This window comes from Muscardinus avellanarius (assembly GCF_963383645.1).
Source record: "Muscardinus avellanarius genome assembly, chromosome: 10".
Lineage (NCBI taxonomy): Eukaryota > Metazoa > Chordata > Mammalia > Rodentia > Gliridae > Muscardinus > Muscardinus avellanarius.
The window spans coordinates 100,026,328-100,051,394 of NC_137796.1; the positions used below are offsets into that span (position 1 = coordinate 100,026,328).

Consider the following 25,067-nt stretch of genomic DNA (forward strand, 5'->3'; position numbering starts at 1 on the left):
GAACATCCCATCCCAGAGCCTGGCGGAGACCACAGGTGGGATCTGGACCCCACGCTGAGCCCTGGGCTCACCGTGCGACCCTCGGCCCTCCTGGCTTGGCTCCTACCCGAGAAGGTGGCAAGTGCTCCCAGGGCAGGTGCCGCCCGCCACCTCCTCACTCGCTGGTTCCTCACTGAGCACCTACAACACGTCAAGCACTGTCGGCGCAGTGGGGAGCCAAGAGTGGCCTCCACTCTTCCCGCTCCCTTGCTAGCAGTGTGTGTGTTCAGTGGTACTAGGGATTGAACCCAGGGGCATTCGACCTCTAGGCATACATTCCCAGCCCTGTTTTGGGGTTTTTTTTGGGGGGGGGCGTCTGGGGATGGAACCCAGGGGCATTTGGCCTCCAAGCTACAGCCCCTGCCCTATTTTTTTTTTTTTATTCTTTATTTTGAAACAGGGTCTCACTAAGTTGCAGAGGGCCTCACTAAGTAGCTGAGGCTGTCCGCGAACCGCGATCCTCGGGTCTCAGCCTCCCGAATGCTGGGATGACAAGCGTGCACCACCACATCCGGCTGCCCTTTCTATTTTTTGTCCTGAAAAAGGCCTCGCTAGGTTACGGAGTCTTGCTAAGTTGATGAGGCTGGTCCTGAAACTGCAGTCCTCCCATCTCAGCTTCCAAAGTACTGGGATTACAGACACGCGCCGCACACCGGGCTGAGCACTACTGAGGTGCTGTGAACACCCGGGGACCTCATGTGCAAAGTGCAGGCTTTGAAGACTCAGTCATCTTACACGTGCATGCTGTGTAACCAAGAGTGTGGTTCTTTTAAATACTGAATTTCTCACTAATATAAATTTGGAAGAACTCACGTAGTTTTGTCTTCCTGGCATCTCTAGGAAAACAAATCCATGCCTTCAGGACAGCGGGGAGCGAGAGCCGAGTGCCTGTGCCTCCTCCGAGGCAGTGCGTGCTTGCGGCTGCCACAGCCCCGTGCCCCCATCCCTCCACCACAGGCTCGAGACAGCTGCGGCGGCCTCGGCCTGGCCGCGCCCGGGAGGCCCACTGCTCTGTGCGGATCTCACTCCCGCCAACGTCCCCTGAGAAATGCGTCTGAGATGGGCTCCCGCACAAGAGAATGGGCCACTTTATTGAGTTCTCACCTCCTAGCAGACCCTCCGGGTCGTGGGTACAGGCGGCTGCGGTGTCCCGCAGGGACAGGGGCAGAGGGAAGCTCAGGGAACACCCAGCCAGAGGGCGCCGTTACCGAACCAAACACCACGTTCACCACGACTCCTCTTGCAGACGAAGGCTGAAGATTAAGGATTACATTCTCACACTACCAGCACAGCTTAAATATTTCTTTGACAAAAATAATAATAATAAATTATCTTCAACTCCGAAAATAAATTGTGTTCAGCAGAGTGACAGGAGGGTCCATTCATTGCACTGCAGCAGGGACCACACAAAGGGAGGCGCGTGCGGTCCACCCCGCCGCCTGGGGGCGCGGCCAGCAGCCGGCTCAGGTGAGTGAGTGAGGGGTGCGCCTCTGTGAGTGAGGGGTGCGCCTCTGTCCCCGGGCGGGACGAGGCTTGTCCGGGGCTCCGCCGCTCCTCTTCCAGCTCACGTCCGCCGGGTCTTCTGTTTCTTGGCCTGTCTCTTTGCATCCTCCGGGCCGCTGTTGTCAGAGGCTGCCTGGCCCAGAGCTCGGACACCCTGCAGCCGACTTGTCAGCTGCAGCAGCAAGGGGATGAGCTGAGGGAGAGAGTGTGAGACAGAGACGCGTGAGAGCGACCAGGGGACTCCGCCCCCTGGACCAGGCGCCCCGCTCGTCCGCGCCCTCCTGCGGGCCCAGGCGGCACCGCAGGGAGCTGGTGGAGGAGTTCGGTTCAAAGGCAGGCCTCTGCACGAGGGCGGGCTGGTGTCTCCCCAGGAGCGACACATCCCCTAAACGTTCCTGCCTCAGGGTTCAGGAGAGATGTCGCCAGGGGTTATGTCCTTGAAAGTAGATGCTGGGCTTCCACAGACGCTCCCAACCCCGAATCCTAGGATTCCTGTGGCACTGGCACAGGTCCCCTCAAGCCGTGAGGATGCTCCTGGCACCCACCCCCTCGAGGTCGCTGTGCCTCCTACCTTGTCGTGGTTGTAACCGGCCAGCAGGACCAGCAGCGTCAGGGGCAGGGCGATGTACGATCCCTGCGCGATGTCCTGCTCGGGCAGCTTCCTCTGCAAACACCAAGCGCACCATCACCACATCTACTGTCATCCACGGCCACCCCCTGCCCAGCCGCCCAACCTGGCTACCAAGGACACACAGACCCCGCAAGATCCAAAGGAAGAAACGCAGGGAACTGGATCCATCTCCCAACGAATCCCCTGCTAGCCAACCCTTGTTACTTGCGTCATGAAGACTCCCTCTCTGATCACTCACTACCCAGAGTGTGAGTGAAGAGCAGGAGTCCTTGTGGTTGGGAAGCAAATGGGTCTCGTGGTGTGGGTCCCAGCTACTGTGGGCTGTGTCCTGCAAGGCTGTACAGGGCACTTGCTGGTACAGAGCTGGCCCCCGAGGTCACACACAGGGAAGAGACAGACCGGGACGGCTACTTCCACCCCAGGGGCCATTCTCCTCCCCTTCCAACTTTCAGCAAGGCCATTAAGAACAAAGATTCTATTTCCCAGCCTTCCTTGCAGCTAGGCACAGCCATGGAACTAAATTTTGGCCAAAGTGGTGAGCACCACTGACACCTGCAACACCTAGTCTATGCTGCTTTTCCAGCCTGAATGGACTATGACATATGGCATATCAACACAAAAGAGCACCATGCAGCTATAAAAAAGGAATACAGACTAAATATATTGCTCCAGATACACTTATCTTTAAAAAACACTCTCCTCCTGAGAAGGCCTGGAGTGCACGCCCGCCCAACAGCGGTGCAGCAAGGCTCCTGCTTTTAACACAGGCCCCCGCACTCCACTCTCCCCAGCCACGGCCCTGCCATCATTTTGCTGTCACTGAAGGGTGTGTTAAATCTCTGGGCGACTCCAGCACACACGGGCTTTGGGAATCATTGATCTCAAAGGTCTCAGGGTGTGACAGGCACGTGCATGCCCCCTGCTTCTGTTGCTGTTGACAGCCTGTGGGACCCAGGACCTCGTAACCGCCCCAAAGAACAACTGGCTGTAAACGAGCAAGTTTCTTTTAATCTACAGGTACTGTGTCCATCTGCTGTTTGGTCTTTTTTCCTTACAACTTGTATGTCAGTTAATCAGGCTATCTGACCAGGTCCGCGCTGAGGTCCTGCAAGCCCTGTGGCATTGACCTGCTTCTGTGTCCTCTCTACTTCCAGAATTGGCAGGAGGCTGCAGAGGTCTGAGCAGGTCAGACATCACAGCCTCCCCCAGAGCCCCCTGAGCTTCTGATCTGAACCACCCCCCTCTTAGCACCAACCCCTCTACAGCGGGCGCGTGGAAATCTAGACCGTCGAATCCAGCCTGGGGACACGCCCAGCCAGGAGCCCTTTAAGTAGCTTCTTGACCCATGACCCGAAGCCCGGGTGAGGGCATCGTCCTTGCTTCCCCAGCCCCCTTCTCACCGTGGGATTGAACACCAAGGTGATGTGCTTGTGGTAGCCCACCGCGGTGAAGGAAACTTGAGGCAGGACGTAGTCGTACTGGGATCGGGGAAGAGTGGAGTCCAGGAGCACCACGTAGTTCTGTGCACATGGAAGAAGTTATTCTATAAACAGTTTTGGCAAGGCAAATGAAAGCTGAAGCTGACGTACGGCTGTGAGGGACAGCGCTTCCTGCTTTGTAAAGACTGCCCAAGCTGCACACCCAAACCAAGGCTGCTGACTTCAAAGCGGGACTCGGCGGGCTGCTCCATCAGTGACAGCCGCGTGTCCCGGTGTCTCCGAGACCGCGTCTCCTGATGAGGCTGTCGGGGCCTGCGGCGCTGTCTAATGAGCATATTCAACCCCGACAATTACGGTCCTTTGAGGATCTAACTTCATGAAACACCAAAGTTATTATGAGCCAGTTCTGATGAGGGAAAGTACATGATCAAACTGAGGAAGACGGTTTCATTCCAAAATGAGGCTGACTTCTAAGGGTCGATGCTCAAGTGGTAGATTTCTAGCAAGTTCTAGAAACATAGCCTCTCTAGAACGGTCCCACTGACAGCCACAGCCCTGTGTGCTGAGCCCCAGACAGGAGCCAGCCACCATGCGCACTGCACTAGGACCACGCTCACTCTGCCCTCAACCCTGAACAACGGGGACAATCACCCCCTTTCAGATAAAGACCGAAGCCTGGGGAGGGTAAGAGCGGCTGGCCCCGGCCACCCTGCTGGCCAGCAGCCATGCAGGCTGGGACCCGGCATCTCTACATAGCCATGGAAAGCGACCCTTCTAAAGGGTGACACCATCCGGAGGTGTGGGAAGGAACCCCAACATTCCACGACTACCGGTTTCATTATTTAACACAGAAAAAGGCTACAGCATATCATGCCTGTGCAGTCATTAGGAGCCAGGAAGGTGGCTTCGCACCATCGATGTACAACAGACAGCCGCAGGCGAGGGCCACTGGAAAAGAACCAACCTCTCTGCAAAGTTTGGTCCCAGCATAGCAACTACAGCTTGACTCTGTCCAGTTAGGACTAATAACATTTTCATAATCACTAAATCACATCCGAAATAATGGCTAAAAACTGCCCAGTTTGGAGTGGGAGGTCTCCTGATCCATAAAGCCCAAGAAGGCCCACACAGAGGAACCTCAAGCGGTCTATGGAGGATACATTCCAGTTACACTGCCAGACACGGGGCTGTGAGCTGGCGGCAGAGCTTTTGCCTAGCATGCACAGAGCCCCGCATTTCGTTCCCAGCATCTCAAACAAACAAACAAGAAAAAGAAAGAAAGAAAAGAAAAGAATTTTAGACTGGCAAGAGACTTGCTACACTCAAGGCAAGCCCTGTCATAAAACTTTTGGTGGATTTCTCCAGGGGAAAAGTAGAGGCCAGGAAAGACAGGGAAAATGTGTTCAGAGTGCTGAGGTACACAAAGCCCAACATTTGCGGCCCTGGTTAAATTCATTATATTTCCTATATTATGGACTACGGGGCAACCAGCAAGAATCATGTTATAAAAGATTGAATGACAGGGGAGAGATTTATATTTTTCATTGAAAAGCACAGATTACAAAACAATGTACAAAAGAGCCCCAGTTCTGCGCTGTTACCATAAATGAATAAATATTTCTTTTATATTCTCACATACATATGCACTGAAAAAAACCCAAAGGGGAGCAACCGACACGTCAGCAGTGGTTACTTCTGGATGACGGGATTAGGTCTGATGCTTTGGTTTTTTCCCTCTTTTTTCCAAAATCTCCCGCCATGAATATGTATTGTTTTTGTAAATGGAAAAACAGTTAATTAAGAAACAGTAATCCCACAGAGCCCAGACTCCTTTGATTGGGAGCCGCATTTCTGCAGCAGTGTGTCTCGGGGACGATGAGAACCGTGTTCCTGTCGCCGGGCTCACCTCGCCATCTCGGAGCAGCGGCGGGAAGTGGAAGAAGAGGGACTGGCCCAGGGACACGGTCTGCACCGGGCTGTCGAGGTCCTCGCTTTTGTAGAGCTTAACCTGGGGAACAGAAACGGAGCCGGCCGTGCTTGAGAGAGACACTGGTAAGCGTTTCATTCCAGACCCCCGCGGGACGGCTCGGCTCTTAGGCGGGCACGGCGTGGGGGCGGTCTTTGGGACATGGGCATTTGAAAAAGAAGCCTCTCCTGAGGAACCACACAACACGTTTCTCAGTCCTGAGACGCCGGGCAGGGGCCATGCAGAGAAATGTAAGATTTTAGATAAGCCTAAAAAGGATCCCTCCCAACACTGTTGCACATCTGTATATGCCGGGCATGTACGACGTCCTTTACCCACGTCACGGGCAAGCCCAGTGACCAGAGGCCTCCTTACCACCGCCATGAAGAGCCAGGGAGCCTGAGCTGCAGAAGGTCACACGGCTTCCACGAGGGAGGGAGGCCGGACACTGACCGTCACGGAGGGTCCCGCCCACCTTGAGCGGCCCCATCACATCACGTGACCTACTCCACACGTGTTTGCTACACTCAGAACACACGCCACGAAGTTGGCTCTCCAGGCTACATTGAGGAGCACTCTTCTGGATCTGGCCAACGTGTCAGGCCTGCAGCCTGTCCTCACTACACATGTGAAGGGGCACGAGGACCAGGGACGCAGGGCCCTGACGATAAAGGCTATGCGCGCCCCACCCTGCGCCTGCCGGGAACACAGACCACCTCCGAGGGCGAGCCCATAGGCACTCTTCCTGTGACCGTAAGTCATAGGAAGGAAGGAAGGAAGGAAGGAAGGAAGGAAGGAAGGGAGGGAGGGAGGGAGGGAGGGAGGGAGGAAGGAAGGAAGGAAGGAAGGAAGGGAAAGGAGGGAAGGAGGACGGGCCGAATTCGCCACTGAACCTAACAGTACCAGTGCCCCATGGCAATGCACGGCCACGTCTCAGGGACCACGGCACTTTCTACAAGCCTTCACCAGTCACAGATGTGGAGATTCTGTTAGAGCCGAAGAGGACCGTTAGCGGCCACTGAGTCCAAGTGCCTGGGTTTTATAGGAAGAAACCGAGACACACAGAAATGAAGTGATGGGCGGAGGCAGCGGGGCGAGTAACTACAGTGAGAGGAGCCCAGGCTGCCTGCCTCGGGGCGGCGCTCAGAAATGGTGACAGACTACCCTTCCATTTCAGGCTCCAGACTGTGCTGACCGTAAGGTCTCTACTACAGTCCTCCTGAAGACGAGGTGCTGGCCGAGGGCTACGTGACAGTGGAACACAGGCCCCTCCGACGCCCACGAGGGAGGTCTCCAAGGCCGAACCTCCAGCCTCTGCAGCAGCAGTCAGGGCCTCCCCGCGCAGGGCCACGGCAAGGACCGGACGGCCACAAGCACCAGCCTCCCCCGCTCACTCACAGCTGGGAACGGCCTCCTCCAGTACTGAAAGGCTGGTCTTACCCACAACGTAGGAAGGTACTCGGAAGAGGTGATCACGTTTCCACTCAAGTCAAACTGGTTAATCTGCCGGAAAACTATGATGTTTATATCATCGATGTCATTGTTCCCAACCTAGGGAGAGACGGAGAGGCGAGCTGGAGGAGCTGCTGAGCTGGCCCCGGCCCCGGGGCGCCTCCCACAGGAAGCAGGCGCGGCCGGCCTTTGAAGACTCGTGTCCAGGTCCTCGCTGACGGACGGGCCACACCTGGCCCACAGACACTGCGTTTGCTGAACACAGTATTTCTTTTCTGTTTCAATTACCTGCAAACATCTTTAAAAGTAAGAAATTTCACCACGCATGGTGGTGCACAGTAATCCCAGTACTTGAGAGGCTGACACAGGAGGATTGCAGGTTCAAGGCCGGCCTCGGCAACTTAGTAAGACCCGGTTTCAAGATAAATAAATAAAAAATAGGACTAGGGATATAACTTGGAATGCCCCTGAGTTTAATGTCCAGTACCAAACACAAGCACACACACACACACACACACACACACACACACACACACACACACAGAATAAAAGATTTCAAATGAAAGGAGGGAGGGAAGAAAAGATTTCATATACAAAGATTTTTTTTTAGGTTCTCTCTCTTTTTTTATACTGGGGAGGAAACCTAGGGGCACTCTAGCTCCAAGCTATACCCGCAGACCTATTTTTATTCTTTCGAACTGGGTCTCACTGAGTTGCAAGGGGACTCACTAAATAGCTGAGGCTGGCTGTGAACCGTGATCCTCCTGTCTCAGCCTCCCAAATGCTGGGATTACAAGTGTGCGCCACCATGTCCGGCTTTTCAGGTTCGCTTGAAAAAGAGCAGGTTGAGGTTGCCTGCAGCCATCAGCAGAGCAGAGCCTCAGCTACCCTGCTGGGGCTCGTAAGACCCGAGGGCTCACCTCTTTCCGACCTGCCCCGCCACAGCCCACAACACGGCTTCGCTCCTGCCTAGGTCACCAGAGCAGGGAACGCTTGCAGCGTTTGCTGTGGGTGCAGCTATCTGACCATGTAAAAGCCGGATGCCATAAATCCACTTCGTAGGTTAACAGCCTGCGCTTAAAGACCCTTCGCACGCAGCGCGGGATGGAGCTGAGTGGACAGCAAGGGCGCCAGCCGCGTCCTCCCTGATGCCTGACGGCGGTGCTGTGCACTACTCCAAGCCCAGCCGGGCAGCAAGGAGCACCAACGACCCCTGATCAGAGGGGCAGCCAGATGGAGCCCGGGCGGCAGGACCCAGCCTTACCTCGACGACCCGGTGGTGGGGCAGGGCACGCTCGATGTGATCATTGCCTTCGGCCTTGAGCTGAACGTGGTACACGCACCCCGGCTGCAAGGACACCAGCAGTCACTTCTCTGGAAAGCGCTCACCATCACCCCCGCCCGAGCCTGGCTTCGCCAGCGTGGGACCCGTCCCCACTCTGCAGCCTGCCCCCCTTTCAGGACGTCCTTTCGAAACACCTCTGGTGACAGAAATCTCAAGTCCTGGGACCCCTTGAATCCCAATTCCATTTTGTTTTCTTCTACTTATTTCTAACTCTGAGGTTTGCCCCAGCCCTATCTCATTTTTTATTTTGAAACAGGGTCTTGCTAAGTTGCCGAGGGCCTTGCTAAGTTGCTGAGGCTGGCCTCGAACCTGTGATCCTCCTATCTCAGCCTCCCACAACTGGGATTACAGGCATGCACCACCATACCTGGCACGACATTCCTACTCTTCTCTTTCCCTGTCTTCTATCTATCTACATGCACATCTGTGATATCGGGAAGGTCACTCCCAAATGCTTACAGTGGGTATTCTAGGAAGAACAATCTGAGGCTTTCCCACTTTGTAAGTTTATTATCTTGTTTATATATTTATTCAACTGCTCAAAGATAAAGGTATATTTTCACGTTTACCAAAAATGTCATTACTCTGAAAAAGAAAAAAAGAAAAACTCTAACACTATTTTGTGACCCAATGGCAGGGCTAACCCAGCAATTCCTCGGCTTTGAAGCCAGAGTCAGGGTCACAGGTAGCTAGGTGCATCTAGGAAAGGAAACCTAAGGTGGAGTAATTATTTATAAACTAGCACAAAACATGGCGGGTATGGTTCTAGTCTCTTATCATCTCCCTCCAAACAGGGTAGCACAGGGAGCAGTGTTCACAACACATTCACCAGGACCACAGTCTCCAAGTGGTGGTTTTGTGGTGGTTCCTCTTTCAGGGTCATATCCTTTTCCACATATTGCTTGAATTATATAATGAGTATATGAGATGTTTTCAAAGACAATAATATTATTTTTAAAAACAAAACACAGTGTAAAAACAATCAAATGTTACGATCACCAATAAACAGGTGCAAGATCAGGACTGGCAGCACCGGGTTCAGTTCAAGATAGCGACTTGCACCTCAGAGGGGAGAGGACTCGAGGAGCTGATTCTGGAGGACAGGAGAGCTCGTGCTGCTGAAGCTGGAAAGAGCGGACACTGCCTGCGCCCCTCGTCCCGTGCCTGGGGCAGCCCCTCTGGTCCCAGCTGGCCGAATCCTTGCCTCCTGGCCAGTGCTCAGGGAGCCGCATGCAGCCTCTGACAGCAATATCCAGAAGGAGTCCTTCTCCCCAGGAAATCGACAAGACACGCACACTGGCCAGAGAGGCCACATAAACAAACAGGCCCAGGTGCTCTTCCTAACAGGGGTCCAGGCCCTCGGGGACCTCAACAAAGCAGCCCAGCTTGCCATCCCCGGGAGAACAGCACACTCAAATCCAAGCCCAGAAGAGGCCATCAAGGGCATTCCTTCCCAGCCTGTGCCCTGGTACAGGGAAGGCCTGGGCTGCCACAGGGACGGCTTACGAATGCTGAAAGAGCCCTCATGAGGGAGGAGAAGGCCACAGGGAGCATCAGTTAAGATGAAAATCCTTCTCCACTGCAACTGAGAAGAAAGCAGTGCTCAGCTTAATTAAATGAAATCTGGTAAGTCCGGGCGTTTATGAGAACACGGCCGGGCCAGCAGAGCACTGGGGGAACGACGATGGCGCTGCACAGTTCTCACCCTGTGAGGGAGAGAGGCGAGGGAGGTGAGCACGAAGGGAGGTCCAGCCGGGGAGGCCCAGCTAAGAGACTGCAAGGAAGGCCCCAGGTCCCTCCCGCTGGCGTGAGGACGAGAGAAGCTGTCAACAGCAGCAGCAGCTCACAACCGCAACGAAGCCTTGTGTGCTTTTAACTTTTTACTGATCCGAGTCGCCAGGCGCCACGGTGTGTGTTTTACATGTATTAACTCATGTAGTGTGTCTGGAGACTGTTCTCACCCTCATTTTATAGATGACAAAACAGAGACACAAAGTCTCAGACACTTCAACGTCAACATATAGTGAGCAAACAAATAAATGGCAGGTAAAAATCAAGGAGTAAGGGCACCACTGCCCCTAAGCCAAAGGCTGCAGTGCAGCAGCCAGAAGAAAAAGCCAGCTGTTCATTTGGTCCACACAAGGAAGTTGCTTCTTTTCTGCTCACTTAGTTGTAAAAAGCTAAAAACCAGGAGTTTTACAGAAAGTGTAAATTGTTTACTTCTTCTTTGAAAGATTCTAGCCATCTAGCAACCCTGGATCTGCCTCTGACGTGCCTAGGGGCTGGAGGTGACCGGCAGTGCCCACTTTCCCCGGGCCATGCCCTCTCCTCAATCCTCACCACTCCCAACTTCACACCCCGGGGCCTTCAGCCACTCACACTTCTCTTCCGGCCCCACAAGCACCTGTCTGAGAGGTCTGGAATAAGCCACTCAATGCTGGGCAAAGTCTGACCCATGGCTTTCAAACTTCGTTTTGCCACAGAACCCTAACCCTGTGTGCTGACGAGACAAAAGGCAAACTGCCAATGGAAACAGGGACTGGAGGGCTTCCGTCCTCACCCCGTCCTACTCTTGGCAGTCTTGGGGCACTACAAGACACCTCTGAACCCAGGGTGAAAACCCCGCTCACGATACGCGCTTGGTCTCACCAGCAAGCCACGCAGCCTGAACTTTCCCTCTTCGTCCGTCACGGTATCTTCGCCATAAATGCTACAGTCCTTCTGTCCCACGGCTTCCACTGCAACGCCCTGTTCTGGTTCTCCATTTAAAGAAGACACTGTGCCATAGCAACTGGTGTGACAAGAAAGGAAACAGAACACTTCTGAAGCAGACGAAGGCTCGCAGAGAGTGTTGTGTAGTCACCAACAATTATGGCTCAGAACCGCTCAGCAGGGGACTGCTCCAGTGAGCTGGGCCACGGCTGCACCGGGACCACTTCCAATCCGGCCTTCCAGCCGGCAGGACAGGCTCAGCAATTTCTATTCTCATGCCTTCTGAGAGACACCCCAGAAACTCATAACTTAAAAAGGCTAAGCTTTATTTTATTCTTGTGAATTTTAAACAACGATGCATTCAACAACATGAAAATAACTCGGGGATTTTCATTCTATATATTCACCTGAAAATGGTCCAGTTTTCTAAACTCAATCTTTCTGATTAATCTTCATCTAAAGTGCTTTTGTACAAAAGCTTAAATATGGATGTATGTATAACGTACATATATGTGTTTATGTGTATGTAAATGCATACATATATATTTATCTGTTCATCTGTTCATCGCTAGTATCTGTTCTACTTGTAGCTAGTACTTGCATAAACTTTCTCTGGAAGTATTCAGAAAAATTGGAAATATTAGACGCCTCCCAGAAGAGAACTCGGACGACCAGGAGACAAGGCCAGGAGAGCAGCTTTACACTGTACACTCCTTTCAACATTTCGGAGTTGTACTCAAGTGAATGCATTTCCCTCTTTTAAATTTTTAATCAAATTAAATTAAAAATTAAACTTAATTTAAAAATTTTAATTAGATTTTCTAGCAACTCAACAGGCTCTCTCTAGCCAATTTCAAAATAGGAAGCTGGTAAATCAGCTGTCATGCTGAGATATTAGAAGAAAAAGGAAGCAGTTAAAACTAGCCTCAAATCTCCCGTCCCTTGCCTCCCAAATCAAACTATCACAAAGCCTGGAGGCACTGCTGGAAGAGGGAGCCCGAGCGTGCCTGCCCCCCGCCCTGGAGGCGAGGGCAGGGCAGGCCTACCTGTAGGCCGTGCGGTACCCGGTGATGGTGATCTTCAAGTTCTGGCCCTCCTGCACCTCGATCATCTGCGAGGACGGCTCAAAGCGGAACTCCTTCATCATGGGTTTGAAGTAGTACTGGCCAGGGCTCTGCCAAGACAAAGCACACAGGAAAGAATGAGGTGCCCGCGGGCCAGAACTGTGCTGCGGGAGTCCAGGGACCCCCAGACAGGCAGGAATGACAACCCCGTCCCTCAATGAAGAGCCACAGTATCACAACTCTTACGGTGGCAGCCGCCATCATCCCGTGCCTTCATCCACTCTGAGTAGAAGGCATTCGACACAGACGGCTCAGTAACTGAGAGGCAGTGGCAGATGGGCGTGCCTCACCATAGCTGTGGCCTTAGAATGCCCCCTGCCTCCTGCCTGTGGCCTCCCACAACAGTTACTCCACTCGCATGACTGACCGGCAGGATGGCCAACTAACATACACTTCCTGGTTGCCATCAGCCAGGCCAGGGCCTGGGACTCCATCTTGAAAGAAAAATTGGTACTATCCTCCCACCACATGGAACGAGCTTTGCAAAGAAACACCAGCTAAGTGCTGAACAAGACTTGGCATCAAAAACAGCAGGATCCCACGGTAAAACAAAGGGGCACCTTAGGGGGAGCCGCCAGGGCCAGGGCAATTAATGACACTGGCGTGGTGGCAAGAGCGTGGAGGGAACACAAACGAGCAGCACTAAGTCCTGGGAGGAGCAGGCGTCTAATTAGCCGCGGTCCCCTAGACACATAGGCCACTCCACGTTGGTTTCTGTCCTCACGCTGTCAAGTAATACAGAAGTCAGGTGTGCCGTGTCCCAGCTCTCCCGGGGAAGACAGGTAGGCCATAAATCGCAGGAAGACATCTTACCAGGTTTGAGAATGTCAGAATGCCATTGTCCTGAGTCAAGAGGTTGGAACGAAACACACCACCGCTGAGGGACAAGAGGACCCCGGGCAGGGGCTGGTCATCTTCAGCTTTTATCTGCGGATGTGAAAGGATGGCCAGAGCGAGGTCAGACTCACATTAGCCAGGAGGACAGCATCCCACAGGCCAGGAGGGAATGGCAGCAGGGTTTCCTTCACTATTAACCACAGGGGCAGGAGGATCTACTCTCCCTCCCCACAGGTAACTGATGCTGAGAGATTACTGCGCAACCTTCCACAGGCTCCCTACGCTCACACCGATGTCACTGGCACCACTGACTGACTGGCCAGTGTACGGAGGCGGGGGGTGAGGTAGAAATGGCACACCGTGTGTATAGTTCTGCACCCTGCTCCGCTCCCCAGCTATTTATGCTGGCTCCCCTTTCTGCCAGGTCACATTCCTTTCCTGCTGTGTCTCACACTCTGTGGAGCATGCTACAGCAGGGGCTAGTACCCATGGCACGTCCCAGTCCAAGGAGACGGCCCAAGGGTCCTCCAACATACACATCTCAGTACACTTATGGCTTTCTCTTTTCCTGAGCAATCAATCAATCCCTAGGAATTATTGGGTATTTGTACTTTAAATTCTAAGAGATAATAATGTTACATTTTGAAGAGTTATACCACTCACAGTCCCATAAATCATCTACATGTGGGAAAACACACGCTTACCACAAAAAAAAATACAGATTTAATTACTGAAAATCTAATCCTAAAAATGGTATCTCGCTGGAAGCTTTGCTGGCATTCCCGCGGCGACTGCCGGGGCTCAGCACACCCTGCGCTCATTAGCCACTCATGGGACTCACGAATCGCCTCCTCATGTCTTCTGTCCATGTTTTTCCTATGAGGCTTTTTCTTATTGATTTTAGGAGTCCCTTGTAAACCAGAGAGATTATTTAGAGTACAAGTAGCTCTTCCCAGTCTGAATATCCTTTAATCTAGCTTAAAATATATTCAGCAAAATAAAATCTTACATTTTCATTTGGCCTAAGACAGGCATAGTGGTGCTATGATCCTAATATTTGGGAGGCTGAGACAGGAGGAGCACAGGTTCAAAACTAGCCTCAGCAATTTAGTGAGATTCTGTTTCAAAATAAAAAATAAAATAAGGCTGGCGGTGTAGCTCAGAGAAAGAACATCCCTGGTTCAATCACTAGAACCATGCATGCCAAAATACCTATGTGACACTGTCACTCTTGTCCTTGGGCCTGTAGTTCATAAATACTCATACTCGAGGGTTCCCAGACCCACTCTGGACAATACAGAGCAAGTTTCTCCCCAAGAAGGACCAGTGGACAGGAGACAAACACTAAACACCACCATAAGAACATCTGCGCTTCTTCACAGAGAACAGGTAAGGATAACAGATAAAATGTACACAACCGTGTGAAAGTCACCATCTCTCCCAAGTACGCAGAGTGAAAGAAGCCAGACCAAAGACAAGACACAGTGTGTGACTCCGTTTATATAAAAACCCTGGAAAACACAGACTAGTCAAGTGAGCTAGAAAGAGGTGAGACAGCAGGGGACTGCGGGCCGGGAAGCAGCCTGGGGGCAGCAGTGTGCCTTTGCTCTGATGGTGCGTGTTCTCAAGGCGCAGCCGGGTGTGGACACTGTCACAGTGGCAGTGTCTGTGCAACTCATCCCCCGTGCCCCACACCCCAAGGGAGCAGCCTTTGAAAGCAGGAGCGTTACCTCGAAGCTCACGCCGGCCAAGGCGTAAGCCTTGAAGTCTCCGATGGTCCCCTCCACCGCGGTCAGCACGTAGCCCTCCTTCTGGGAGGTCACGGTGTACTCCAGGTCACTGTGCAGGGGGCCGACGCTGGTGAGAGAAGGCAAAACGCTAGCTACTAACAGCTCTGCTTCCGGTCCCAGAGGAAGCGCTGCCCCCAGGAAGCCTGCTCCTCCGGTGGGCCTCTCACGCAGGTGTACCTGTAGGCCCCCTTGTCGTCAGTAAAGACCGTGATCAAGGGTGAACTCGCCCCCTTTTCACTGATGACAATCTCCACTCCTTCCAGCTCCGGGTGGATCTGGCCTTCTAGGAACAAGCCTGCTTTCCCGTGGATCTCGATCAGCTTCCCTGGGCAGCTTTCTAAAAGGGGAAGAAATAAAGCCAAGAATGGGGCTGAGCTTTAGAGGGAGGGGAGGTATTTGGCCAGGGGTTTCCATGAAAGAAAGCCTAAAACCGAGACATTAGATATGAGAGGTTAGCTCCAAATGAGGTCAACACCCCAAGTCTGGCCGGGCCCCTCTCCATCCCTGGAGGCCTCACTCAGCTGCCCAGGACTTTAGCAGGCAGACCTAACACAGGCTAGGTACTCACTACTCCTTGCCCTTGGTCCTCACAAGGCCACCTCAGGACCCAAAGCAGAAGATGACCCTACAGGGCCTGCCTACTAGAAAGTCAGGTTTCCTATGCACTCAACTTCCAAACAAGAGCCACACAAATGCCTGTAACTCAACAAACCTGTAAAGCTAAGTAAACCTCAGCAGCCAGCAAACAGTCCACAAGCACTCACTGCAAGTCCATTCCCCAAAAACACCCTCCCACCACAATGGATAGACCACAGGTGGTTCAGACACCTGAAGACAAGTCCTGCGCTTTAGTAATTAGCGGTTTTACTTTTCATCCCCTTTCCTATGTCAATCTGATAACATCAAAGGAAACCAAGCTAGGCGTGGTGGTGCCCACCTGCAATCCCAGTGCTTGGGAGGCTGAGACAGGGGGATCACAGGTTTGAGTTTAACCTCAAAATTAGCAATTTAGCAAGATACGGTTTCAAGATTTTAAAAAAAGGGGAAAGGGGTCTAGTGGTGTAGCTTGGAGGTGTACTGTCTCTGGGTTCAATCCTCAGCAACAAAAGAAAAAAAGAAAATCAAGAACTTTTCCAGGAAGGCCACCACAAGCCCAACAATAAAGGCTGCTTGTATTTAGACCGACCACCCACTCACCCATCTATCCACCCACCCATCCACCCATCCACCCATCTATTCATCCATCCACTCATCCATCTATCCACCGATCCATTCACCATCCATTCATCTACCCATCCATCCATCCACCCATCTATCCATCCATCTACCTACCCACCCATCCACCCACCACCCATCCATCTACCATCCATCCATCCATCTACCCACCCATCCATTACCTACCCATCCATCCATCTACCCATCCACCCATCCATACATCTACCTACCCATCTATCCATCCATCCATCTACCCATCCACCCACCACCCATCTATCCATCCATCCACCCACCCATCCATCTATCCATCCATCCACCCACCTACCCATCCATATATCCATATATCCATATATCCATCCATCCATTCACCCATCTACCCACCCATCCATCTACCCATCCATCCATCTACTCACCCAACTACCCATCTATCCAACCATCCATCCATTCATACATTCACCAACCCACCTACTCATCCATGCACCTATCCATCCATCCATGCATCCATGCATCCATCCATCCATCCCATCCACTCATCTATCCACCCATTTATCCATCTGTCTGTCTGTCTGTCCATCCATCTAACTGTGACATCCATTGCCCAATAGGATTCCAGGAGCTCACAGACACGGCCACACAATAACAACACAAGGCCGAACTTTAAGTGCAGGCACGGGAAGGACCGCAAAGGCGTGATGCTGGCTCTTAGAATGGTCACGTACCTCCGCTGACGAGGGCTTCCATGGAAGGGGGGTAAAAGAGTAGCTCTTTAGACGAGGGTGTCACAGTGATTTTCTCTCCAGACCTAAAAGGGTTGGTGCACTTCAGTTTGACGGCTTATCTCTCCATAACAGAGGACACTGCAGAAGACAGCAAAGCGCGCTTACCTGGCCCAATACGAGAAATCGTATAGGAAAGGGCCTTGTAACTCATCCACCATCTCCTGCCCGGGAGGCTTGGTCCTTCCCTCGCCGCCCTCCTCTTTGCCGTTCTTCTCCCTCTCCTGTCTGCGGGTCTCGATCTCCGCCAGCTGCTGCTCCCTCCGCAGCTCCTGCGCAGACTTCAGAGGGCCCAGGACCAAGGCCGGCTCGCTGTCGATGGAAGACCTGGAAGGGAGGCAGGGCAGCCTGTGGGAAGCGCCGCACATCTCTGCGGTCGGCAGAAACCTGACATTCTCCAAGTGAGGGCTCGCAACAGACTAAACACCTCAGAACACCACCACAGCGGCAAAATCTTCCATTTTACAGACACTAATCCTTCAAAAAAAAAATAGAAGCACCTTCTTGGTGCTGCATAGCAGGACTGGCAGATCTGGGCCAGAATTAAACACCCTCGGCTATGACGATGGATGAAAACATGTCAGTTTACGCAGATGTGGCGCTCTCCCCACCCCGCCACCCTCTGTCCTTTCAGTCAACCTTCACTGAGAACTCGATTGGCTAGAGAGCCAGGCGCTGCCTGCACTCAAGGACTAAGACTGCAGCCTCCAGCCCGAGGAAGTGGACGCCCCTTAGAACAGGAAGGGGAGGTGAAGCCCAGAGAGCGTCAGGTGGTGGGTGCAATGGAGAAGAGGAACGTGGGGAGGGAGCAGGGTGCTGGGCCTTCTATCAGCGGGGTCAGTGGAGGCCTTTAGCTAAGGGGACACAGAGCAAGGGTGCGAGGGAGGGAGCGTGAGCCCTGCAGCCCTCTGGTGGACTGAGGCTCAGGCAGGCAGGCGGCAGGTGCACAGTCCTGGGAGGAAGCCACACCGGCAGATGCTGAGGCAGCAAAGAGACCAACGCGGCCTGCTGGGCAGGGCCGCAGGAGAAGCTGCCCATGGGGCAGCGGAGTCGGCTCTGGTCACAGGCTGGTGGGAAGAGAGGCCGCTGGGAGTCTCCATAAGAGAAGGACGCGCTCTCCACCATGAAGGCACCTAACATGCCGCCACACGGCAGCAGCTGGGATGGGGCGCCAGACAGGAACCACTGCGAGGCTCTAAGCAGCAAAGATGGGGAATTGGCTCGCGTATGGGACACGGCATGAACAAGGACTAGACAGTGGTGGGTTCTGACCTTGGAGCCAAGGTGTGCTGGAGAAGGGGCGCGCGAGAAAGAATCAAGGGAGACGGGCAGGGGGAGCTGGCGCTTCTGAACAAGAACCAGCAGCGCAGCAGGCCCTGGAGGCTGGGGCAGCACCTGGGTCTGGACGAGTAAGGACAGATGCCCCCGGGGCTCTGAGAGGCCGTGTCCACCCGGAAGACACAGGAGCCCGGGCACAGGCCACACGGGAAGACCCTTTGCAGAGTAATTAGATGCAAACGGGTGGAGGGCACTGCCGGCGAGTGCCAGTCACCACAGTAACTCACAACTCAAGCAGGAAAGTAAAGTGACACTGGCCCCACACCGCACACAGAGAACACTCGAGTCCCCGCAAACACCGGCTCCCCGGACACCCGGCCCCAGGGCAGAAGCCACGGCCAGCGATTCTTCTCCCTCCTGAGCCGCGCCTGTGGCCACGCGCTGTCAATCAGTCACTGCTCTTCCCCACTCTGCTGCTGCTGGGCTGGCTGGGCCTCGCCGCCCCTTGCGTGACTCTGCAGGGCCTCCTCCTCCACTCCACCTCTGCGTCTGTTCTCCACTCAACAGCCAGGGAGACTTTTTTAAATGTGCCAGTGGAGTCCACGGGACAGAGACCCTCACTGTGGCCCCTACCTGCCTGCCCTTCCTACCCTACCTTCGCAGGTTGCTGCCACCCCCGAGGTCAAACTCAGAGCACTTGGGGCAGGAGTAAAGAACCAGTTCTAGTCCACCTCCCCCGTGAGACTGTGCCACGTGAGGACGGGGCTGTGGCTAAGACGCCCATGGCTGACGGTTCCCAGCAGCATTTCCCACATGGACGGAGGAACAGAGTAGACAGGAAGATGCAAGCAGGGCCATGGTACTCGGCCCCATTCTGCTTCCCAGAGACAGTCATGCTGAAAAACCCTTTCATTTCTCGAGAAAATGAGGGTGTCAGGTGAACTTCCCACACTGCAGAGTCCACTCGGAGGGGACAGTCACACGGAGGGCACCCTCGGCGAGCGGCTGCCTTCCTAACATGGCCGCACTCGAGACCCTTCTCCTATCAGGTGCCACCTCTACTCCTCCAAGCCTTCAAGAAAAGGTCCACAGGAAAACTGCCAATTCTCTTTGAATTTTCTAAAACACTTGAAATACAATGAAGAACCAGGGATATCTTCCCTCTTAGCAAAGAAGAGCTCAAACAGAAATTTCAGATACAGAATCGAGCTGTCAGAAGGTTCCTCCTCACCCACAGTTAATTCTTGAATCATAAAAGGAAAGGATCTAAGCTATTGTGAATTTATAGCTATGTCGTAAATACAAGAGGGAGGCCATTCGTATATACACCTAGAGATAAGAAATCAAAGATCATTTCTAGGAGTCTATTAAAGAACTCCCCAGGCCTCCTCTACCACCCCCTGCTCCCGGGCCACCCAAGAAGGCTCGTCTTACTTGATAGTCACGGTGACATCCATCATCTTGTCAGTGGTGATAGTTCCAAGGACATGGTGGCGAATGGCTGTCAACGTCAAGATACTGGGTGAAGACCTACAAATCAGAGAAGTGGAAAGGGCCCGCTAGTGGCACTGCCTGGGCGTTCACGAAGAAACACCCCCGGCAAGCATCACCGGCAACCTTCCCCACTAAGATGAGATACGGACTGCAACAATCGGCTCTGAGTTCAAGACCAAATAACTGGAAATTCATAAAAGTCTTTCAAAGAGCAAACTAACTCTATACTTCAAAACTTTACACTTCCAATTCCTGGGAGACTCCCCACGCAGTTGTAAAAATACAAACATGGCAGTCCTGAGCTAAACAATTCCCGTCAGTGAGGGCTGGGAGATTTGACAAGGATTATACTTAAGCCACTTTACAAACCCAGCCTCCCCTCCTGAGTTTATAGAATTCTCAGGAAAGATGTCCAAGTGTCTTAAAACCCATTTATCTGGAAATTTATTTTAATGCTAAATCTTGTGTCTTCCAGGAAAAAAAAAAAAATTCCTTTTGTTCTCAGAAGTGCAGAAGAGATGATCTGGCTCTCCTCGACAGCAAGCCCACAAAAGCCACGAGCTCGGCGCCCGAGCTTACGTGTCGTAGGTGTAGAAGGCTTGCTCAAAGCGGTGGCAGGAACGAGGGGTCACTTTGTACACACCTGTGGACAGGAAGCCAAAGGCATCTTCAGAGAAGGGCGTCTGCTACGCTGTGCAACCCCCACATCTGAACGTGAAGGCAGCCCCTCTCACAGCAAACCCACACACGCCGTAGATCACCACCACACCACCGGCATCTTTCCTGCTACCTGTCCCAGCGTGCTGCAGGGACCCAGTCTACCTCCCAGCCCCACTCCCAAGCCCAGGCTCTCCGCTTCCACAATTTAACAACTCGCAGTGGTTCCACTGCACAGACCAAGCTAACGCACACGTGCGTAGGAAGGAACAAGAAAGCGCTACTCTTACAAATTAGGCTGAGAGCGCTTTTTCTATGAAAGGCTAAGGATCTAAAAGACAGCCACAATTGAGTCCCTCCTATATGCCTTTATTAAAAGGAGGAGAGAGCAGGGAGAGACCAGAAAGTTATGAAAGAATCATGGAAACACTTTTACTCTGTGAGCCTATATAGGGTCAACTCAGTAGGGGCATACTTCACACCTGCCAGAGTATCTATTGGTTTATACTGATCCTTAACCAATATTCTCACCATACTTCCTGTAAAAACGTGAAATTAGTTCAAACCACTCCCGCTACTTTGATTGCTTTCTCCATGCATTTTGTTGTTTTCAACAAACACCGAGAGCTCCGCTCCAACCCAGGCATGGTGCGGGCCTGCACACAGCGGGAATGTGGCGGGCGCGGACCCTGCCCGTGGTTCTTCCCGTCTGCAGACAGGGGCAACTGAAGTCACCAACACCCCAGCTGTGCTTGTGCGCTCAGGAAACAGAGCTGAGCGCCACCCTGAGGGGGTGCGAGGGAGGCCAATCTCCCCCAGGGAAGCAACACCGCACAGGGGCGATGGAGACCCCACAATGATTAATGGGTAGAAAGCACGCACTCGGTGCAGAGACAGGCAAGGAGGCACTCGGCAGAGCTGGGCATCCGCTCCGTTGCTTCCCTGGAAGTTACCTGTTCTCCGCTATCCAGGAAACCATCCTCCCTGGCTACCTGTAGGGTGGCAATGTGCCCAGTGCTGGGCAATGAACTCCACTGTCCCAGCCTCCTCGCAGCCAGCAGTGACCATGTGACACAGTTCTGGCCAATGGGAAATGGAGGAAGCTTCCTGGAGGAGGGGGCTTGGGAAACGTCGCCCCACACACTTGCGTTTCTCCTGCCCATGCACGCTCGGCCAGCCAACCCACACCTCGATAACGTTACAAGACAGAAGCCACTGGAAGATGTCAAGCAAGGTAGGAGATGACTTTTGTGTGTGTGGTTCTGGGGGTGAAACCCAGGGGCTTTCTACCTCCGGGCAATACTCCCAGACCTATTTTATATTTTATTTGGAAACAGGGTCTCACTAAGTTGCCAAGAGCCTCACTTAGTAGCTGAGGCTGGCTTCGAACCTGCGCGATCCTCCTGCCTCAGCCTCCCCAGCGCGGGGATGACAAGCGTGCGCCACCACGCCCGGCGAGATGACTCATTTTTAAGAGATCATGATGAGAACGGTGTAGGGGTATATGCACTATTCCTAAAGGTGGCCTCTACCCAACTCAAACCCAACACGGCTCCCTCCAAAGGAAAGGGACGGAAAAACAAGAGTGCAGTAAGAACAACCAAACTGACAGCCCGATGCAGGGACGCCGGCTACGGAAAAGCGCCTTGGAAGCCCCCTGTGCCCTCCGCTCTTCTGCCATGGAGCGCGTCAGCCCTGCAGGACTCACCCGGCTTGGACAGGCAGAAGCGGTTGACTCCTTTGGAGAGGCTGTAAATCCCCACATTCTCACGGCCGTTTCCATCCTGATGAAACTCCTGCGGGACCAGAGCCAACACAGTGACTGACTAGGGGAGGTGGCGACACCGCAACGATTAGTATTTCTGTTTCCAAACCAGTCGTCTGTTTACCCATTAATCATTTGGGCCGTTGGGCGCTACAGGAAAATTAAAAACCTTCAAAAACATCCAATAAAAACTCTTTTCATTCCATCAACCAATATTTCTTAGCAGCTCCTGCGCGGCAGAGCAGCCGGGCCTCGCGAGGCCCTGCGCGGCTCCTGGCCTCCGGGGGCCCTCTGCCTCAGGAGGACGGCGGGCCGCTTATCAACAACGAGTGACTTCAGCCAGGAAGTAACAGCACTGCCAGGAGAGTCATGGGGAGCAGGATAAAGCGTGATCGCTGTGGAGGGTCCTGAGGCTCACCAGTCTCAGCCCCCCTCCGGGGCAGACGACCTCAGGGCTGCAGCCATAACCACGAGAAAACACTGCCTACACTCCTGGTAAGATGCAGCCCCTAGGCAGAGGGAGAAGTGTGCTAAGGCCCAGAGGGGAAACACCCCTGGGGCAGAAGGGGGCGCGGCAGGCGGGGCCAGAGAGGGGGCAGTGTGGGGAGCACAGAGGGCAAAGGAGGAAGGAGAGCGGTCTGAGTCGATGGGAAAGCGCGTCAGGGCTCAAGGAAAGAATGTCCCTTATTCCCAGCTGGGTGTTAGTTAATCCACCTCCTTTAAGGAAGAGGTTCGTCTAGCACACAGAGCTCCTAGAGCAATCGGCTAGCAGTGAATTGCCAGCTGTGATTTCTGGGGTATCAATCAGAAAGTCACGAAACTGCCACTGCCTCAGTTTCTCTACTCGGGTGTGACAATGACATCTGCCACCGCTCGGCCGAAAAACCACACAAAACTCATGAGTGAACTACACAGGTGTGCCCCTTCCTGTCATCACCTGGCTGCCCGTCCATCACCCCGAATGCCAGTAAGAGCAGAACAGCTGTGCCCTCCACCAAAGTGTTCTCGAAAACTTACTCAGCGGCGCCTCTTAGTAAACAATGGCAATGTAGGCCAAGGAAATGATAAAAACTAAGAAATATGCTGAAACGGCCCTGGAAACCCAAGACATTACTACTACTACTACTACTACTACTACTATTATTATTATTATTATTATTATTATTATTATTATTATTATTTTGTACTAAGGGTAGAATTCAGGGGCATTCAACTTCCAAGCTACATCTAATTTTTTTTTTTTGAAACAGGGTCTCACCAGGCCGCTGAGAGTCTTACTAAGTTGCTGCTGAGGCTGTTCTCGAACCTTCTATTTTCTCTCAGCCTCCCAAGTACTGGGATTACAGGCGTGTGCCACTATGCCCAGCCTAAGAAGTATTATGATCCCAAACTTAGAGGGGAAAACCGAGGTCCAGAAATGGTTCATGAGCTTGCTTAAAGCAGCTCCTGCTCAAAGCACTATACCAACAGCCTCCCCAAATGCCCAGTCAGATTCCGTGTGGGGCAGGACAAGGAAATCCCTAAACGCAGACATCTCTCCACTGAGGGACTCTAGATGCCCCCTGATTTCCCCAACGCTGGGCAAGCCAAGGGGCGAAAGAGCATCTGACTCGACTGTGATTGCAAGTCTTGGCCTGCTGGGCCCGCGCAGTTCCTACAGGCCGGGCATTCTTCACAAGCTGCGCGTACCAGAGTGATGGCGTGGGACAGGGAACACCGCAGCATATAGCCCGTCTGCCTGAACTCCACCGCCGACACGTCGTCCTCCAGAACTTCCACCTCCAGGCTCTTGTTCCTCCAGCACCAGTCCTCGTGCATGATGCTTACTGCAAAAGACAGAATAGAGCCGCGTGGCAGAGAGCACGTGCCCAGCACAGTGCCAGACAAATCACCACGCAGCCACGCATTTAAAAGCAGGTACGCATATGTACATAAACAAACACACAGACAGCTAGCAATGCCTCCAACAGGTTATTGCTAAAGAAAAAAAACTCAAGCCAGTGGCCAAGAACATTATCAACAAAAAAATCCAACCAGAGCCGGGCGTGGTGGCGCACGCTTGTCATCCCCGCGCTTGGGAGGCGGAGACAGGAGGATCGCGCAGGTTCGAAGCCAGCCGTGCTGGCTTAAGAGACCCTTTTTCCAAATGAAAAAAATATAAAATAGGCCTGGGAGTATAGCCCGGAGGTAGAAGGGCTTCCAGGAACCCCAGTACCACAAAAAAAAAAAAAGAAAAAAAAAAGATATCCAACCAGGCTGAATGAGGCTGCAAGGAAGATATACAGGACCCGGCCAACTCTAAATACTTCCAGGTTTCTTTTTACAAGGTCTCACTGTGTTACCCAGAATGGCCTAGAATTCCTGGGCCCAAGGACCCTCCCGCCTCAGCCTCCCGTGCAGCTGGGCCTCAGGTGCCCAGCACAGCATCCAGCTGATGTTCAGCTTTGTATGTTGTGAGCAGCTATGGTCCACATGTAAACAACAGGCGTGGCCGCACGCTACAGAAACTGTACTTGTAAAAAAACAGGTAGGCAGCCCTGGGGCTGTTGTTTGGCAATCCTGATGTGACCCAAAAAATAATACCCTCAAATAAAAGCCCACTTTGTAAGCTATTCATGGCCAGCAGCTCCAAGCTAATCTTTGAAAAAGCAGGAGGCGAGAGGTGGCTTCCGACGAAGGGCAGGGAAAGGCATCCACCACTGGCAGCACCTACCACCAGCCAGGCGCTGCAGATGGGGCTTCATGGGCTTTATTTCACTCAGGCCTGTGTTCCACAAGAAGGCTATATTTGTATTGTGCCTTTTTTTTTTTTTTTTTTTGGTGGTACTAGGGATGGAACCTAGAGGCCTTCTATTTCTGGGCTACACTCCCAAACCAATTTTATATTTTATTTGGAAACAGGGTCTCACTAAGTTGCTGAGGAGCCTCACTCAGTAGCTGAGGCTGGCTTCAAACTTGTGTGATCCTCCTGTCTCAGTCTCCCAAGTACTGGGATTACAAGCATGTGCCACCATGCCCGGCTACTGTGCCCATTTTACAGATGA

At 52.9% G+C, this 25,067-nt stretch overlaps 1 protein-coding gene across 1 annotated transcript in view; it reads right to left on the minus strand.

Annotated features, from left to right (window-relative positions):
- Window positions 1–1,603: 1,603 nt before the first annotated feature.
- The window catches only part of LOC308269141 (BOS complex subunit NOMO3), a gene marked incomplete at both ends in the record, with an annotated part of 51,340 nt that continues 27,876 nt past the window's right edge, over window positions 1,604–25,067 (minus strand). The window contains 17 exons of the mRNA XM_080704319.1: window positions 1,604–1,735; window positions 2,114–2,206; window positions 3,574–3,693; window positions 5,519–5,620; window positions 7,019–7,129; window positions 8,295–8,378; window positions 11,025–11,166; window positions 12,134–12,261; window positions 13,025–13,138; window positions 14,779–14,905; window positions 15,016–15,175; window positions 16,773–16,855; window positions 16,938–17,156; window positions 19,542–19,637; window positions 20,181–20,244; window positions 21,967–22,054; window positions 23,713–23,849. Of these exons, the coding sequence (XP_080560445.1) occupies window positions 1,604–1,735; window positions 2,114–2,206; window positions 3,574–3,693; window positions 5,519–5,620; window positions 7,019–7,129; window positions 8,295–8,378; window positions 11,025–11,166; window positions 12,134–12,261; window positions 13,025–13,138; window positions 14,779–14,905; window positions 15,016–15,175; window positions 16,773–16,855; window positions 16,938–17,156; window positions 19,542–19,637; window positions 20,181–20,244; window positions 21,967–22,054; window positions 23,713–23,849 (2,000 nt within the window). The remainder of the gene's footprint in view (window positions 1,736–2,113; window positions 2,207–3,573; window positions 3,694–5,518; window positions 5,621–7,018; window positions 7,130–8,294; window positions 8,379–11,024; window positions 11,167–12,133; window positions 12,262–13,024; window positions 13,139–14,778; window positions 14,906–15,015; window positions 15,176–16,772; window positions 16,856–16,937; window positions 17,157–19,541; window positions 19,638–20,180; window positions 20,245–21,966; window positions 22,055–23,712; window positions 23,850–25,067) is intronic.